At 35.3% G+C, this 20002-nt stretch overlaps 1 protein-coding gene across 3 annotated transcripts in view; it reads left to right on the top strand.

Moving 5' to 3' along the window:
- LOC149299922 (sodium leak channel NALCN-like) overlaps positions 1-14576 on the top strand; it is a 150614-nt gene extending 136038 nt beyond the window's left edge. For all 3 annotated transcript variants that reach the window (XM_089485815.1, XM_089485814.1, XM_089485813.1), the window contains 17 exons: positions 398-504; positions 1168-1288; positions 1378-1476; positions 1855-1948; positions 3149-3255; positions 4210-4284; positions 4564-4683; positions 5945-6013; positions 8021-8169; positions 9344-9437; positions 10149-10281; positions 10456-10571; positions 11564-11721; positions 11912-12062; positions 12709-12855; positions 13682-13799; positions 14383-14576. In XM_089485815.1, the coding sequence (XP_089341941.1) occupies positions 398-504; positions 1168-1288; positions 1378-1476; positions 1855-1948; positions 3149-3255; positions 4210-4284; positions 4564-4683; positions 5945-6013; positions 8021-8169; positions 9344-9437; positions 10149-10281; positions 10456-10571; positions 11564-11721; positions 11912-12062; positions 12709-12855; positions 13682-13799; positions 14383-14576 (2052 nt within the window). The remainder of the gene's footprint in view (positions 1-397; positions 505-1167; positions 1289-1377; positions 1477-1854; positions 1949-3148; positions 3256-4209; positions 4285-4563; positions 4684-5944; positions 6014-8020; positions 8170-9343; positions 9438-10148; positions 10282-10455; positions 10572-11563; positions 11722-11911; positions 12063-12708; positions 12856-13681; positions 13800-14382) is intronic.
- Positions 14577-20002: the final 5426 nt, after the last annotated feature.

The raw sequence follows: 20002 nt of genomic DNA, 5'->3' as shown, positions 1-20002 counted from the left end.
GTAAGAATCATCAGGCTAAGGAGAAGAATGGCGGCTTCAGGGTTTTAATTTCCATCTCAGAAAAAAAGATGTATTAAAAAATACATAAAAAAATGTTTGTTTCTGAAGAATGCACACTAAAGCGATCGCAGGGTACTTTATTATGCATTATTCTGTTGAAGGTCAGGGATAGTAAATGGTCTCTTTAAACGGCTTGTTCCAATTGGACAGGATTATATGTATATGAATATGTATGATTAGATGTGTGTGTCTGTGCTTAGGTCGATATTTCACTACGCATTTTACAATTGAGATTGTGTCACTACCATCCACTACATCACTTTATTCCATAGAGCAACAAATGAAAGGGCTGTCATGACCTTATACTGTATATATCTGTCATTTCTCTCTTATTCAGGAAGATTGCCATGGAATATTTAGAATAAATGTCCTTGTTTCAAAAAACCTTAATTTGAAACTAAAGCCAGAGGAAAAAAAGCCTGGATTTTGGGTTCCAAGAGTCTGGTACGTTGTCCAGATGGAATCAGTATGTTCTTGTTTGTCGTCCTTTAGACAAGTGCATGATACCATATTGTGCAGCCATGCTTAACCCATAGGTTAATGTGTCACTTTCAGCATTAGATAAGTGTTGTTTAATATAGTAGGTATATTGGAAATGATGCCTGTTTTGCTTCTAACTAAAACATGCAGCTTCTATTTTTATACTGTTTTATTAGTCTAAACCAGAAAACATACGTCAGAATGAAAGATATAGTACACATAATAAAATCATGTCAAAAGCACCTACATTTGGAACACTAGTTTTCTCTGTGTATGAGTATGATCCCCATCGCCTAGTGATGCAGGAGTCAGCATTGGCATAACCCAAGGCCCTGCACCCCCTTCTGTGTAGGAAACCCCCAAATCGTCTTTGTGCACAGGTGGATCATTTGATGCTGATTGTAGTGACATCTGCTGCTAATTAATTTTGTAATTATTACAAATAGACAGCTGCACTACAAATACTCTTGTTCAGAAGAGATTCAGGGCCACAACTTCTAAAGATAGATTCAATATGCTATGTCTGTCTCCATTTCATGTCTATAGCATGATCTAACTTTAAAAGAAATTATTTTTTGTCTTTGGAGTTCAGACTGCATGACTGTTACAAATGTATTGTCCCTGCAGGGCAAATCCCCGTAATTTCAATTTCGACAACGTGGGTAATGCTATGTTGGCCTTGTTTGAAGTACTCTCTTTGAAAGGATGGGTTGAAGTCCGAGATGTTATCATTCATCGCGTTGGACCGGTAAGCGTGCGAGTCCAACATTTTTAATACAAGAAATCTCATCTATGAAGGCTGTCTTAATACTAGTAAATGTGTTCTCCTTTGTGCAGATACATGGGATATATATTCATGTATTCGTGTTCCTCGGCTGTATGATAGGCCTTACTCTTTTTGTTGGTGTGGTTATTGCTAACTTTAATGAAAATAAGGTAAGTCCTATTTACTGAAGTCATTTACTAATAATATAACTTCACATGAATAAAACATTACAAAAGATTGCTTGTATTTATTACTTTTACACCCTAATTAAAATACCTTCATGACTGACTGTTTTAATTGACACATAACTTATTAATATTATATCTAATCATTTGCTAACAGGGTATACAAACAGAAGATGACTAATTAACTAGAAGAAGAGTTTTGTACCCATTCTATGTGTAAAAAACAGGTTCTTTGTCTCCTTCACTCGGCACCAAAGATCTAAAGCATTTTTTTTAGTGAAATAGTCTTCAATTGAGATTTATGCAAAAGTGTTCTCCCCAAATTCTAGCATCTTAGTAATATGTTGCACATCTATTATCAAGGGTACAGCTTTACTGACTGTTGATCAGAGAAGATGGGAAGATCTAAAGAGCAGACTCAAGATAGCCCAACCACTTCACCTTCCACCACGTCCAGGTATAATCATATTCATGTTCTACATATTACCTGTGATCTTGATATATGTCAGCCTGGTGATGGAATAGACAATACAATATTACACGTCATCAAGAGGATAAAGGAAAATATTATACATTCTTTTCTCTTTATATTCTTTAGATATGTGAAACCATTTGAGAGTTATAGTGGATATTGTGGAGATTTCTTCTTGTAACATGAAAAGTAAAATAACTAGTAACTAGTGAAATCTAGAAATGTTTTCTTAAAGACTACTTACTACTTCTGTCTTTCACTGTTAACTTCGGAATATATATTCCATAAATTATTTGATTTTTGCATATTTCCTAACAACCTCCTTAATTTCCTTTAAGTTTGCTTTTACTTTGGATTGAGATGATTTTTATAAGCTTTCCAAGACTGTGGGGGTATGGGGCCAATTATACTAAGTGTGTGCTACTCATTATAGGTAGGCCAGGAGAGTAGTGGGAAAGTCAAGGAAAACGTGCAGACTTGCTATTATGTAGCTTAAAAACCATAAAGACACTAACAATATAGACAATATAGCAATGAACAGATCTAACACTGAGTTACTTCATTCGTTATTTTAGCTACATTTTATATGTTTATCGGCCGTTGGCGCTAACGCGCAAGAGTCTGTTTTAATCCCCAGTCTGTTCCTGCTAACAGATCACATCATCTTTAATTATCAGTGAAAGTACTCATCTGACCTCAGAAACCTCTTATCCATAGGTCATTCTGTATCAACGGTCTTTGAAATTGTTTTCCCCAAAAAGAGGGAAGGACAAGAAAGAACAAACCTATTACGACTCCTTTCAATAAAACATAAAAATGCACTAAAAAGAATTCCCAAAAGCGCATAAACAATAATCACTCTTTCTAACAACCCAGATCAGCATGTAATCCAAAGGATTTAGTTTTGTTGTTTTAAATCACTTTGTGGATTGTGTGTTCTTGTAGATGCATGTAGTATATTGGTACATTCAGCCACTGTATTAATTATTTGTATGTTTTTTGTTTAACTTAAAAGTGGATGGATAATACAATTAATTAATATAGTATAATTCATTCCTTTCTCAACCACATTTCACAATCTACTTTCCGAATGTGGCTCTTTGTTTAATATCTTAGACATCTTAGAAAGTGAATAGATGATGCTTTAAACTGAAAGACTTTTGTTTTCTGGATTGTCTATCACAGATAATGATGGTTTCCGAGCCCGAATGTATGATATAACTCAGCATCCATTTTTTAAGAGAACCATTGCAGTACTTGTCTTGGCTCAGTCTGTGTTACTTTCTGTCAAGGTATGCTATATTCACCTCATATGTAACACTTCCCTGCCTGATTTCCCTTCAAAATATACTTGCATATCTATAGAAGCCTATAATTACAGAGTAATAATATACCAAAACATACATTAAAAATGTAAAAATAATGCATACCTTATCTACATGTGTGCATTAAAAATATAATTTTGACAGTTACATTTTTAAGAACATTTTGTACGCTTCATCTCTTCTTTGTTAAATCTGACACCCAGTGCTGACTGTAGTGAGACATGGATTTCCCATTAGACTTGGTATGAACATTAGATTAAATTCAGAATCAGCTTATTCTTCCCGTAATCAAATGTACCCTTCCTATGGCCTTAGACTTACCTCTGACTGGGAGGAAAAGGTGTGTGGTTATATTCGCTTTGCTGTATAAGATAAGTTGTAAATCTGTTGTTTGTAGACTATTGTTACAGATAGTGTTTTTGTATATTCTGGTGACTGACATATGCTTTAATGCGGTTTAATCACTAAAGAGATAGTCAGGAGAGTTGACAGGACAATCATGTTTTCAGTTCCCCAACCTATTGAATTATACATTACACAGGGCCAGTTTAGCCCTTCTTAAGAGAGACATTTTCCAATGTCAGCCCTTTAGTGAAGTAACTGAAGAGCACATGCTGGGTTATGGTTAGTTAAAGGGGTATACTTGGGTTATTAACAATTCAGTCCAGCCCAACGAATCTGGCACCTTGATCGTTAAGACTTCTCCATGTGATCTTGTTGACGACAATTTTATACAATGCTTGATAAACTCACATCGGTGCCTTTCTTGACTGTCTCCACCTATCTTGCTGTTTTTCCACTTCTTTAATTTTATATATTTTTGGTTTCATGCAATTTTGTTACATTTTTTTTGATAAACATGTTGAAATAGAGTTTCGTGTAATTGCCTATGACAAATGTGACTTTATCATGATGTTTCAGTGGGATGTCGATGATCCAGTGACTGTTCCTTTAGCAACCATGTCAGTTGTTTTCACCTTCATTTTTGTTCTAGAGGTAAGAAATAAAATGTTGTCAATGTCTTATTTTCTTTCTTAATTACTGCTTTCTGTTTTCTCTGACATACAGTACATTTTATTATGAAGTTACAGAGCTCTATAATGTAGAGATCATCAAACAATGAACTGTATAAGGCAACTGTAAACCACAAGTTGTCATCTTATCCATTGTGTTAAATCTTTATGAGGGTTTGAGGTGGAAATAATGAACACATTTAAAATGTATAGTAAGATAATACTGCTAGTTATTGTTCTAATGCTATGCTTTTTTTTAAAGGTAACCATGAAGATAACTGCTATGTCACCAGCAGGATTTTGGCAAAGCAGACGAAATAGATATGACCTTCTTGTGACTTCACTTGGAGTAATTTGGGTGATACTTCATTTTGCTTTACTGGTGAGATAATATTTCAGAGCTATACCATTTACCTTTGTAAAAATGTCATCAAGCAGCTATCTTGGACATATATTATACTAATCAAAGTTCTCTCTTTTTAAGTCATCATATATAGACTTTAGTAATATCGGAAATCTTGGTACAATGATGAATTAAAATGTCATTTAGGTGTGAAGAAGAAAAAAATATATATTTTGATTTATCAATTTTATATTAATTTTAGTTAACTATTTTTATTGCTATACAACTGCTATATTTGATAAACTGCCTCTTATGAATATCAATTTTATGTAAACGCCTCTTCTTTGGATCTGTATGATTATTCCTTGGCACACAATGATTAGTTCTGTCAGCCTTTCTATTTTGATCGGGCATTGTCTTAGACCCTAATTAATTCAGGGTAGCTGATATTGGTGCAGATATGCTATCTAGGACACTATATGCCACTGGATCTCAGTTTCACTTAGGTGCCATAGGTTCCCTACTAAATATCTTCAAAATGAAAGCATTGATTGGAAAAAACGAACATGCTGTAAGCAGTTACGGTTATAAATAAATATATTTCCTAGAAATTATACATAATAAGAAATGATGTAGGAAGATAATTTGATGACTGATTCAGCTTTGTGTGAATAATACAGTTAAATATGAATGACATTTGTAATTAGCCAAACATAATTTAATTTAAATGTACTAGATCACCATGGAAATCGATGTTCTGGCTATTCTCCTCGCTCAGTTAGGAAACTGTGATTTAGCGGCATTAGGGTTATTTCTGCAAATTTTGAAAAAATATGACATGAATAAAGTGAATGGCGAATAAGATCACAATTTCCACACCTTTTGAGGATATTTGCTCAGAAGATTCAAGATGTCCACTGTATGTAATTGTGTTTCAAATGGCCCCTTGATTTTAAAGAATTTGTTGGTCAATAAGAACCCATTCAGCCCATCTAGTTTGCCCATTTATTTCTGCTGTAAAAACCTTAACCCTTGTTTGGTTCTTGGGCTTGTCTTATAATCAGGATAACCTTATGTTGTTAACACCCTCTCTCAGTGACTTAGAACGTTCTTACACAAATTAAAAATGATAAGCAGTAGAAAAAAAATACATTGATTACTTGTACAAAAATGTAGTAAACAAAATGACCTATAATACTAAATTAATTTATTCATTGTTCAACAATTTTATAATGTTTGTACTTGGAGTATAAAATATATTGAAGCATTTGAAACAATATAATTTTTTTTTCTTTGACAGAATGAATACACATATATGATGGGAGCATGTATCATCGTCTTCCGGTTTTTCTCTATATGCGGAAAGCATGTAAGTAGAAATAATGACGAAGGGAACTTATTTTTTATAAAATATATTTATACTACTTTTGTTCACATCTTATACATCGATAAAACAATACTGCAAAGCATATTGGACAAAAGAAAATTTCATGACAGTTTTTTTTGTCTAATTTAGTATTATCACTTACCACCAACCTTAATAAGAAACATTGTGTTGGACAACACCTCACTTTTAGCGATAATGGCACACTAGCCTGTTCAGCAGCCCAGCATGCCAGTAGAATGGATGGGGCCAAGGCATTGGGAGGAATACACTGGAAGCAACCACCATGAATGTGAATGATGTTGGCCATATAAATAAATGTAATGTATGTGAAATGCCTCGTGCTTAGCTAAATGGAGAGAATCAGTAGACATTGCTTGCTACCTTGATGCAAAAATAAAACAGAAATGACTGCCCCTTTAAGTTAACGTATTGTAAGGAATGTCCTTTTACTTGGCATTGATACCTTAAACATGTCTGTGTTTTCTAGGATACGCTTATTTTTCTCTTTGTACAGGATTTAAAAGTATTTCACAGATGTTTTTACAGCTAGGATAGGAAAGTACATTCGTGGATACTCATTTTATTAAACATATTCTTTGTAAAGAAGAAAAAATGTAGTACTTCAAAGACCTTTTATCTTTCTGCATAACTAGATTTCCTTTTCCAGTACTTTGTGAAAAGACCTTTGAGTAACCCCTGTGCCATAATTTTGTTTCCTTCGAAAAATCATGTTTTTCTTAAATAGACATGCTGAGAGAAAAATAACTGCATGCCATTAACTTTTATCTCCAAATAGAGTAGTAAATGGCTTTTTTTCATGGTTGTATCATGTCAATTTGTCAGATTGTGGATTTGCTTCTTTTTATTTTAATTGCTTTTAGTTGTTTAATATTAGACATAACACATATTTCTTATTTCACTCTAATTCATTTAAATCCAATGTAAATGTGCTACCTTTACAGTACTGAAATAATGGGGCACTAGAGCACTTTTAAAGTAGATTCTGAATTAGCACGTGCAGCGACTTAAAAATAAGTAAATGAATTAATAATTGTATTCAATAATAAAATTCATATGAGAGCAGCATAAATGTGAATCCCCACAATAATAAATATTAATTATATAAACATAATTATTCCAGCATCAATTAAGAAATAAATACCCAAATCAATAAATATTTTAATAAACAGAAAAATGAATAGTTTAAATAAATAAATATAAATACAAACGTAGTGCTATTCCCATAGCACAAATATAAACTGATATCAAATACAATATGGTCCCCGTTATCCTATGCATGCATTTAAAATTGTCAAAGACCCAACTGAATTATTTCTAAGCCTCGTGCTGTTAACCCTTCTACTGTTCCACCATGTTCCTGTAAATTTTCCTCTACTTCTTTCCAAATGTCTCCATATGTATTACATGTAATATGCCCTTTTATTTTATATCTGACAACTTTTATATTTGTGCATTCGAGTTTTTATGATAAATCTGCATGGTTTCCAGGTAATAGCCAACCTTAAATACATAATCACCGGTGACTGACTAGACAACAAACCCACATCTGTTTACGTGTATGGAGTCTATAAATCTTGATTGGTGACTGGGGTTGTCCATAATGCAGAGTGGAGAAACAAGGGTTGAAACAGCAGCTCTTCTGCAAATTCTAGTGAAGTAACCAAGTTAGTTTCCATTAGTTCTTACTTGGAATCTAGGGATAACTGATTTTACTGCAAACCTAGAGTCTGACAACATGCTGAGGCTAGAAGAGTTTGTGTTTTAAGGCAATGCACACATAGCATCCCTTAGCAAGTTTTTAATCACTTATTTCACATCCCATCTATTTCATTGCCAGGCTTTCTGTTATTTAATAGCATTATTCAACAAATGTATGTTTTAAACGTGGTCTTGGAATAGTTGTCTTATTGTATGTCTTTAATCTGACACCGGATATTTGCACTGTGTAACACATCCTTATTTTTTTAGGTTACCCTGAAGATGCTGTTACTGACTGTGGTTGTCAGTATGTACAAGAGTTTCTTTATCATTGTGGGAATGTTTCTGCTTCTTCTTTGCTATGCATTTGCCGGTGTTGTTTTATTTGGTACTGTGAAATATGGTGAAAATATAAACAGGTCAGTATGCAACTGAATCTCACTTTTGCTATTTGGAATGGGGAGTTGATCAATATCCATGCATTGGATAATGTCAATAACAGCTGGTTTATATTATATATATTATTTTTATATATATATATATAATATTAATATTTTGCAAAAAATTGTATTTCAATATATCATTGGAGCTAAGGGGGGTTCTGCACGGCACCCAGGTGCCCTAGTAACTGAGGTGCCTAGTGGGGGTCCTGTAGGGGTAGTAAGGCAACAGTACAAGCTGCAGTGAAGACAGGGCTCTTAACAAGGTAAGAGGAAAGGGAGGGAGAGCTCTGTGAGTTACACTGGTGGTTTGACAGAGTGTCTGTATGTTTGTGTAAGTGTATGGTGTGAGAGAGTGTGTGTAAGTGTATGGTGTTAAAATGGATGTGTTAGTATATGGCGTTAGCATGTTTCTGAGCATGCAGTGTTAACATGTGTGAGAGGATGCTGTTAGCATGTTCTACTGTTTGGTGTTAGAGTGTATGTTAGTGTATGGCATTAGCATGAATGTGTCATTATATTAGAGTGTGTGTTTCATTTTAGCATACGTGGGTTGGTATGTACTGTATATGATGTTAAGGGTTTGTTTATATGCTTGCGTATGGTGTTATAATGAGTATGTGTGATAGTGTGGGCTCAATGTGCGGCTGTTACTATATGGTGTTAGTGTGAGTGTATGGTGCTAAACTTTCAGGGATGAGTGTAGGGTTAGAAGTGTGAGTGAGAGGCGGGATGTGTATCCATGTGTAATGTGTACAGTGCTAGAATTAGTGAGTGTTACAGCAAGTGTCCGTGTTAGTATGTGCATGTGTATTCTTAAAGGCAGAATATAGCATTAGGGATACTGTGTTGTTTGCGACATTAGAGGAGAGGTATTTGGGAGTAATTATTTATGAGGACTTTGTAAGCTGACAATGTAAAAAGCAGAAAAAAAGTCAAGCTTGGTTTAGGTTGTATAGCTAGCTGCATTAGTGCTAGAAAGAGGGAGTTAGTTTTGTCACTTTACGGATCTCCATCAGTCTTCCCCAAGAGTATTGTGCACTTCACCATTTGCTATGGTGTTAAGGCAACTTTTTAAACTTTGTACCAGTAATTCTAAATGTTTTCACGTTTTTATTTTTAACCAATCTACTTTTCTGTTTTCTGTTTTTAGACATGCAAACTTTTCCACAGCAGGGAAAGCAATCACTGTGCTTTTCCGAATAGTAACAGGAGAAGACTGGAATAAAATAATGCATGACTGCATGGTAAATACTAGTGCATCACACTTATAAAGCAATGGATCAAATAATCCATGTATTTCAAAAAGGCGCCCAAAATATTCATCCTTTCCATTCTCTGCATCAGTGGTGAAAGTCAACAGCTTATAAACCTAAAAAGCCAATTTCATTGATGCAATATGTAGTTAGTTTAAACAATTGCAAATGTGAAGTGAAGCAACATTATAGCTCATTATCTAAATGTGGTGTTTAAGAGTGTGTATTGTAATTAGAGGAACACACTGTGAAGCTGCAGACAGGTTTTAATGGACCATACAAGTTGATATGTCTGTATATTGAGTAAAACATAGAAATGAGTATAGCACTAGAAAATTGAACTACAAATCTTGCACGAAAAAACCCTCTTGGGGGAACCACGTGACCTGGCGTCTACAGTTTTAGTATTTAATCGAATCTAAAAAGAATGTTGTTTTAATGTTTTAATTTGTAAGGGGAGGGGGGGTTCAGATGTCTCAGAAAGCTTATTAAGAACATTGCTTCTTTTGAGTTGTCACCAAAGGTTAAACACAACTGTAGTTTTAAAGAAAGGTTACTTTTAAGCAGCGTCTTGAATTCTGAGGAAAGTCCACATAATTAACACACGGGGCAGTCGATTGAATAATAACTCTTGCATAGATTGAAATTGAAAACAGGGATAAAATACAGGCATATATTTTATCTGTATTTACTTCTATTCAGGTCCAACCACCATTTTGCACACCAGATAATAGCAGATACTGGGAAACAGACTGCGGAAACTATGCGGGAGCCCTTGTGTACTTCTGTTCATTCTATGTCATTATCGCTTATATAATGTTAAACTTATTAGTTGGTAAGTATGACATAACTGTGAAAATGTAGCAAATGCCTAGCAATTCATCACAGTATAATAACTCATATTACTCATAAAAATCCCATTATGAATGTGTAATAGAACAGAAAAGATATATCGACCATCATGCTAATACCGCTCATTTGGCCTTTCTTTTGTGTTTAATGATTTCAGCTATAATTGTGGAGAATTTTTCCTTGTTTTATTCCACTGAAGAAGACCAGCTATTGAGTCCTAATGATCTGCGGCACTATCAGATAATATGGAATATGGTTGATGATAAACGAGAGGTAATGTATTTTCATGGTGTGGATTTGCTAAATGCTTTTGGAATGAGGTGTGTAGAGATTTAAATAAATCACATCCTCTTGTGTAAAATAGAATTAATAATGCTGAAACTAAATATCACATTCCAAGAGCAGATTTATAAGAACCAACCTTTTGATTTCCAACCATTTCACCACACAAGATCATTACTCCATTGTGTCCAATGTGTCCAATGTGAAATGCTGTGTGTTTTCTCCATCACTCCACACCAAACATAGTTGGTGGGGGACACAATCATGATGATGCAATCTTTCTCCCAAGCGGCTGGTGATTGTTCCATTTTTAGCACTATGCGTTAGAAATGCTGTTTAAGTATTCCTACAATGTCCTTTTTTGCCATGGTTATTCTGGTATGGATTTTATTGCATTTCTTTCCCAAACTTTCATAGTCGTTCCCTGTTTTTCTGTCTCTTCCAAAATCAAAATGTTATTACATAGTAACATGGTAATTAAGATTGAAGATCAGCTGCAACCTTGCTGTTGATCCAGAAGAAGTCAAATAACTTATTGAAGATATTTCTAATTGAGCATCAAAAAAGGGAAACAGCCTTATTGACTCCAAAATGGATCAACAAGCTATAACTAATCCTGTCCTTAACACCAGTTTCACCCCTACATTTTATTTTTTGCTAAAAAAAACACACCCAACCCATATTTAAAGGCATCTATTGAATTTTATAGCAGTCTTTGTGGGTAGTGAATTCCCTAAAATCTTTCCAGTGATCCCTCTTTAATTTCCCTTTTCTAGTTCAACATTAAAAAGTATGATAGCTAGCAATAAACTAGCTGGTAGAAATCATTTTAGCTATACTAGGCTGCTAACCAGCTGATCTTACCCATCTTCTAGTCATAAATATCATGATAAACAAGCAACATTTAACATAAAGGATTTCTGACAGCCTTGGGCACGTGGTTTACCAGTTAAATTTTTACATTGTATTTAAACATTCCTTAGGGCGTTATTCCTACCTTTCGTGTCAAGTTTCTCCTGAGGTTGCTGCGTGGAAGGTTAGAGGTAGATCTGGACAAGGACAAGCTCCTGTTTAAGCACATGTGCTATGAAATGGAAAGACTGCATAGCGGGGGAGATGTTACTTTTCATGATGTGCTAAGGTAAGCTTTGAGTTTTAATACCACTCTGATGTTACGTGTTTGCAGACATACATTGTCCTTGAACCAAACTGTTCTGTTCTTTTCTTGGTACCATTCATTTACAGATCCAAGTGCATCTTGGACACTTCTGTAATCGGTTAAGATTGGTTATTATCAATATATTTCACAAAACATATATTTTTTCTTGCAGCATGCTCTCATACAGATCTGTGGATATCCGAAAAAGCCTTCAGCTGGAGGAACTGCTGGCCAGAGAACAACTGGAATACACAATTGAGGAAGAAGTAGCTAAACAAACAATCAGGATGTGGCTCAAAAAATGCCTAAAGCGAATAAGAGCAGTAAGCAGGTTTTTTTAGAACGTTATTTACATTATTAGAAATTAACATTGAACGGGTACATTGAAGAAAAATATAAGTTATACAATTTAGGGGAGTCCCACTAAAACTAAAATATTTGAATCATGTTTATTTTATGCATTTGCGCCCTGGTTTTCTGCTAGATTATGAAATGAGTTGGGTAACTGGGAGCAATTAGAATGCTCATCATTGGCTGTTTGTTTATGTTTGAAAATTACACCCTGTATCTTAAATTAAACCCGGACAGACATTAAATGATGATAAAGGACATTAACCACAAAATCTAAACATAAAACCATTACTGTTTGTTGCATTATTACCATCTGGAGGTAAGTTATACGTTCTAAACAAATATTAAGACACCAATGAACAGCTTTTAGAGAACAATTAAGAAGAAACACCTAAAGTAGGACTGTAAATGAAATTTGCAATGTTAAATTATTATATTAATGGTATATGAAGAACAAATATGCATTTTGTATGATCACAGTCAAACATTTGCATTAATAACCTTCCTACATTTTTATGTATGTTTTCTACTAATTTGACATGTCGGGGATTTAATGGGCATATTAGATAAATATTCATAGTATCCAAATACCTGAAAGACTCTCTCAACTTCATTCAGAAACAACAACAGTCATGCAGCATTATCCACAGCCTGCGGGAAAGCCAGCAGCAAGAGTTGAGCAGGTTCCTGAACCCTCCTAGCATTGAGACAACTCAGCCAAGTGATGATATGAACCTTAATAACCAGGATAATGCACAGCCAGAGGTATGTGGCACATACACAGCATACACGTTTTATAAATGAATGGTAATGTCAGAACCAAGGAAAATTGTAAGGATAAGAAAAATAACGTATGGGAGAATAAGTAAAGCCCTGCACAGCCTTCAACACAAACTGGATAATGCGAAAGGACCTCTACCAGCAGGAGTTTGAGCTTCTAAATAACAAAGTTGCATCAGCATGCAATGCCTACAGCCTAGAGTTCTGATCTAAGGTAATGACTCTAGAAAACTACTGTTCCCAATAGTTTAATATGTGTATACATTGTGAGATAGGTCTGGGATCGCCCCTCGCTGAGGTCAAGGGACAAGTGCCCGTCTTCATTCAAACCAGGCAAACAGCAGTAGGTTTGTGCAATCTGACACAGGGTCAGGTTTATTAGAAAGGTTGCAAAGACAAAAGAAATACAACAACACAGCAACAAAAGAAATAACTTGCCTGTCCGGCACTTACTATACAAGGGATGTCCCTCACTACCAGCTGGAGAGCTTCTCTCTGCCAACTTAACATAATACGTCCAGCAACCTTTACTCACTTTACTCACTTGTCTCTCCCACGGACAGGCTTTCTGTGTCCTCAGCCAGAGAGCTACCTGCCCTCCTGGCTTCCCTTTTATATCCGCCCTCTCATTCACCTAAATTAATCACCTAGCAGGTGGAAGACTCTGGTGTGACTTCACATAGGAAAGGAATCTAGGAGAAACATACCTCCCTTCCACCACCAATCCTACATGATGTAATGTAAGGAAGACACAATTTTCAAAACATCGTAAGATTCTATGACATAAATATTTCTTATTTCTGTTTTTCAGACAAGTAGTCAACAACAGCTGCTTAGCCCAACTCTTTCAGACAGAGGTGGCTACAGACAAGATTCATTAGAAGCTGGTAAGCCACAGCGGAAATTTGGACAATGGAGATTGCCATCAGGTAATAGAAAATAATCCACTGAGTATATAACACAATAAAATACAATGCACTGAAACTGAAGTATAGGAACGGATTTGATTTCTTCATAATCAGTTATAAATGTAACTGATTACCACCCGAAGAACCTCAACCAAATTAATTATTTGAGTCATACTGCAGTGCCTTAGTGGAACGCGTCACTTTAACACAACTGAGTTCCCAAGCACCTCTAACTACTAAATAAATGGAGTTAATCAAAAGGTGAATGACTAGAGCTAAACTCTCTGTAAGGCTGAATCCACATTGGACTCAACTCAACAGAACCTTTAGATGCTTATTGACTTTTCAAATATGTATCTATTAAGATTAATTTCAATGGACTAGAGTAGCGACGACTTTGTTAACACGCTCTTTAATTATTGTCAAATATTTTTTATTACCTATCCATCTGTTCAGTATTTTGGAATTGTCTGTATCTAAGGCTAGTTGTAAGATAACAAAAAAACAGCTACTCAATAAAGATTACAATGTAAAAAGTCATGAATATTAACTACCAGTGTTGAAACATTAAATATAACTTATTTTTTCAATATTCTTTTTCTAGCACCAAAACCCATTAGTCATTCAGTGTCTTCTGTTAATCTGCGATTTGGAGGGCGCACCACAATGAAATCTGTAGTTTGTAAAATGAACCCAATGTCCGATGCTGTGTCCTGTGGTTCTGAAGTCAAGAAGTGGTGGACAAGACAACTTACTGTGGAAAGTGATGAAAGTGGGGATGACCTTCTTGATATGTGAACTCAATGCAATGGAGATGGCGTCGCATAGTGAACTTTTATACTTTTGTTTGGACAACTTTTGTTTCAGTAGGTGAAACCACCCAAATTGGAAGATAGGCCTTAACAAATGATACACCGTATTGGCTCGGATATAGGCCGCCTCCGTATATAGGCCGCACCCTAAAAGTTTGGTGCTTTTTTAAAGAAAAAGTTTTTTTCTTTAAAAAAGCACCAAAAAAACATGCTGCCACTCTGTCTCCCCCCCCCGAGATATGCTGCCACTGTCCTCCCCCTGAGATATGCTGCCACTCTGTTCCCCCCCCCGAGATATGCTGCCACTCTGCCCCCTCCCGACTTACCAGAGCAGACTCCTGGGTGTCTTGCGGGGCCGGCGGGGGACATCTACGCAATACGCATATACAACTTCCGGTGCCGGGACTCAGCGGATGTGCCGGCACCGGAAGTTGTATACGCGTATTGCGTAGGTGTCCTCTGCCGGCCCCGCAAGACACCCCGGAGTCTGCTCTGGTAAGTCTTGGGGGTAAACAACCTCCGCAGCCGGTGACTGTCCGCACGATGCGCTTAGACAACCTCCCGTGCCGGCACCCCCCCCCCCGTGGAAAGTGCTGGCAGGGGAGGCTGTCTGAGCGTATCGGAGAGTAGGATGCAGGTCCCCTGCACCGCTGCGGGCGATCTGTATCCTAACCCCGCTGCCTGTATGTCCCGGGCGTCGGGCGCTAGACCCCGAATATAGGCCGCACCCCCACTTTAAAGACTTAAAGTGGGGGAAAAAAGTGCGGCCTATATTCGAGCCAATACGGTATTATCTAGAGAGGATTCTCTATCTGGAGAGATCACCAGGCTATCACACTAGATTCTGCACCCTCAAACAAACTGGGGGGGAAGTGTTCACAGAAATGTCATGTATTCTTGACCATGCTGTACATTTTATTTGTTGCCACAAGATCCACATAAATTCAAATCTAATACAACAATGGGGTAAACACCCAGATGACGATTTGCTTCTGTGATTGATATAATGCATTCTCTTGTTCCAATCTTTCATTAAAGCCATTAATTATCATTATGTTAGTTATCATAGCTATAGCTTATGTTTATGACCAAGCCCACTCAACTTTCATCCCACTTTTGGTCTGATTAATTTCTTTAGTGTGCAACCACATGCTGCTAAAGTGTAAGAGCGTTGCATATATTCGACAGATGGCCACACACTTGCCATTGATCGCCACCGGCTTTAAAGTGCCGGGCTGATTTTTTCCTAGTCCGTTCCTGCTTATGTCTTCTACTTCAAATAATGTGTACAGTTGATGGTTTGAAGAACATGACAATGAGATGTATTAAACAACAAACTTCAATGTTTAGCTGTTGACTTCTTTTTTAATCTTATTTTGCTGGTCATCAAGTTGTCATATTATGCTGTTGACCTATTACATATGCCAGTTATTGTAAAATAACCAGGGAACAGTAAACATCCTCGAACGCCCACAAAAAACCAATGTTATGCTGCATTACTGTTATAAAATATTCCAATACAAGGAAGTAAGAATCAGCATTTCAAGTGCACTGCTGCATAGTTAATCCTGGGAATACTGTGAGAAACCTGCTAGAGCCTTTAGATTGATTTAGTATTTTAGATTATTTTTAATAACAGAGTTATTTATAACAAAGTTATTTATTAAGTATACAGAACACTTGCTAATACATACAGTATTTTGGCAAAACAGATTTTACTATATTAAATCAATCCAGCTATGTATAGGCGACTAAATTCACTAGTGAATGTACAATGTTCACAACAGGCTGGGACCACATTGTAAAGATTGCACAAATACCAGTCTAAGGTTTTATATTTATGATATAGGTTCTGCTATAAAAAAAAATGCATGCTTTTGAAGCTATGAAGTAAATTATTATAAAATATATAAACCACCCTGACCACACAGTATGTAAAGCACTAATACTTTATATGATACAGATATCTCTATAGAGAAATACCTGCATATGTACATATACCTTTATATAAAAACTACATAATTATATGATAATGAATATATAGATGTTATGTCACAAGTGGATGGAAAATGTTCTGCATATAGTTTGCGTATGGGCTATATTGTAATGATAGGAAGAGAGAATTACGGGATGCTCAGTAGTACACATTGAATGACTAGGAGGCTCTTAAGTAAGAGCAATCTAAGACTTATAATTATATATTTCCATTAATATGAATAAAATAACAGTATGAGAATGAGACCTAATGAAGATTATGTCTAATTAGTATTATATTTACAAAGACTGACTAAAAATCTTTATAACACGTAATGGTAGAAGGAATTATAATTCTTTTTATGCACGTCTCCAATGGAAGAAGTTGCGGGTACAGACTGCAGGTTAAAGAAGTATTACAGCTCTTGGGTTTGTTCACACAAGTTTGTTCAGACCAACTTAAGTGAGTTGTTGGCTGAACCGAGCAGATCACTTATTCACTAACGTTAACTGTCAGCTCAACAACAGCTCGAGCCTGCTTGACGCAGGTTGACCCAGTTGTCGATTTGCAACAAGTTGATCTATTCCTTGCTCCACGTCTTATGTGTCATGTGATCTTATATCCCTGCTCTCAGAATGACATGTGGAGGAATAGACTCTTAAGAGAAAATTATGAGAAGCAACATACTAAATTCAAACAAAAATATGAATTCTTCAAATTTGTAGGTATCCTCATAAATATAAGCTCATTTCATAACATCTTCAACACTGAAAGTATTAACAATTTTCTTTTCTGACGAATACTACAGTAGTGTTCATGCTGTTAAGAGGATCCAGTGGCTATTTTGTAAGCACAATTCTGGTCTAAAGCTATAAAAGTGATCTTATTATCAAAGCTATCAATTAAATGATCCAGTCAGAAGGACCATCCATTGGTTGCAGTGGCAATAATACTTGGTTCTATGCAGTGTTATAGTCGCCTGGGCCCAATAAATGAGTTCCACTGAGTGAGCCAATGTATAATAAATAAATACTGCAGTGCGATAACTTTTTGGAGTAAGAGACCCGTGAATGTCTTTGAGATTGCATTTTGTTTTACATTGCATAAATTAAAGATAGTTTACAGATAAAAAAAACACAAATATTGCAGTGCCTTGACAGTTTGAAATGTTTTTAACCCTGCACGTTGGATCACATACAAGTGTACAGCAGAAAGCTCCAACTTCTAGAGTGTGATTAAGGATTTTTCCTATTTTTCACTCTATTTGTGATATATATATATGGCTCGTGTACTATGATTAGTTGTGTCTAAAAACAAAACTTTTTCAGCCAAATGAGGAAGAGGTGCACACACTAGCTAAACTGTAATTCTTGTCAAAAAAAGTAGCTTTAACTCACAAATTTACAAAATATTATTGGAAAAGCTGATGAGGTATAAGATCTTTGGAATAGGCATTACATGTTGATGTTGGTGGATGCTCAGCACAATAAATATATAGATATATGAACCTAGGAACTTACCAAGAGTGGCTACCCTTCTTCTGGGTGCATAGCAAACATTAATAACTTTTTCGTAGCTAAAACTATCATCTGTTAGCACTTGAAGGTCATAAACTCTGAACATTTAGCAGAATTTAAAGCTTATATTAGATTTTGAGAAATACTAGCTAAAGCCAAACTAAAATCAATACAAAAACGTAAGTGTTACCTAGAAATAAATCTTTTTGTAAGTGGATTTCATATGCTTCATTCTTTTCAGTAATAAGCTTTCATATTTATCACGAAGACATTATTTTTAAAAAATAATCTTCGTAGTGCATGCAGCTTTGGTGTTAAGCAGGCAAGTATACTAAAAGTAAGTTAAGCAAGTACATTAAACGTTGGTCTGAATAAAAAAAAAAAGAGAGAATAATTTATTGTGAAGCAAATACTTAAAACATTCCCATGTTCCAAAGCATGGGCATGTGAAAGTTGTTGAAAAGAATTGATAGAAAAAAGGTTTCCCTTAGATATATTTTTCTGTTTACATAATTACTACAGGAATAGCAGAAATTTCTGACACTTTTTTCACCTATGTAGGTTCCTAAGAGAATGTCCTAAAATTACATAAAGGTACCTTGGAAATAGTGATGGACCAGACAAAAAAACACAGATGATCATTCACCATTATGGGTTTATTTCTGTAAAAAATATTCTTTTTAGCTACTAACATTTCAGAGAAAATGTAATTTATTTAAAACTCTAAATTAAAAAAAGCAGTAGAAAAAATATAAAATGTATACATTTTATTTAAAAAATGACATTAAATTATTTTATCTTGAACATTATAGCTAATTAAAAGATTTTTTTACTCCCTCATAATCCGTATTTCTAAAGAACATTTATATTATATGTTTGTCCAACCAATTTTTCTTTTTGTGTTATCCAAACAAATGATATATTGTTTTTTTGGGGTAAGTGGGATTTATTTATTTATGTATTATTATTATTATTATTATTATTTTGTATCACATTATTTTTTATTGTTTGCACTGCTTTATGTGCAACATAACTAAAGATCCACTTAGGATCTTTATAGACCTCAGGGATCCCTCTTGAAAAGAGAGTGTACCCCAATGATGTCATGGTGACATCACTGGGGTCCCTATAAATATTCATTTTTTTAAAAAATGTATTTACTATTTTTTATTATTATTTTTCCCCTTCTCACTCTGATCTTGCTATGTGGTGATCACAGAGTAATCAAGATTGTGCAGCCCAACATTCTTGATCACATGATGTGTGATAAGCGGAAGGTAGAAGCAGGGCCTCTTTTTTATGGATGTAATAGAATATCGGTAGGATTACCTACAGTTAATTAATAAAAAAATAACACAAAGTATCTTCAAATGTTTCCATAAATGTAACTAATTATTTTACTATATACATGTTGCTTATGCCTGTGCATATGCATTTAAAGGGGCAATCTCCTGTCCAAAATAACCTGTCCAATGATGAATGCATATTAAAATATTAATTACTTTAATATGCATACACGCCATTTTTGGTGGAGCCAATCACTGGCAGGAAAGTGCTGCTGTTGAAACCAGTGGGAGCGCATTTTTACGCATACATGCGAGGGGGTCTTATTAGACTCTTGCGAGCCAGTGCAAGGCAAAAAGCTTAAGGGTCAAGGAAAGATAGCAAATGTGTTAGAAGATTTTGTTTTATCTATATGTTTAAAGGAAAGAAATGCAAAATATATGGCTGGAGTGTTCTTTGAGAGGGATGTGTCTCCTTAAAATGTCAGTTCAACAGTAGTCCCATTTATCTACCAGCCAATGAGAATTATTTTACTTACCGTATGTTAATGTACAAATAGAAATAGCCTATAATATAGTGTGCCCATTTAATTAATACATTTCCTTGTGCCTACAACAGTTTGTGGCAGAGCCCCTA

Source organism: Sceloporus occidentalis, unplaced genomic scaffold (genome assembly GCF_023333645.1).
Source record: "Sceloporus occidentalis isolate IW3139 unplaced genomic scaffold, rSceOcc1.0.p SCAF_27, whole genome shotgun sequence".
Taxonomy (NCBI): Eukaryota; Metazoa; Chordata; class Lepidosauria; order Squamata; family Phrynosomatidae; genus Sceloporus; species Sceloporus occidentalis.
This window is presented reverse-complemented; position numbering and strand designations above follow the sequence as displayed.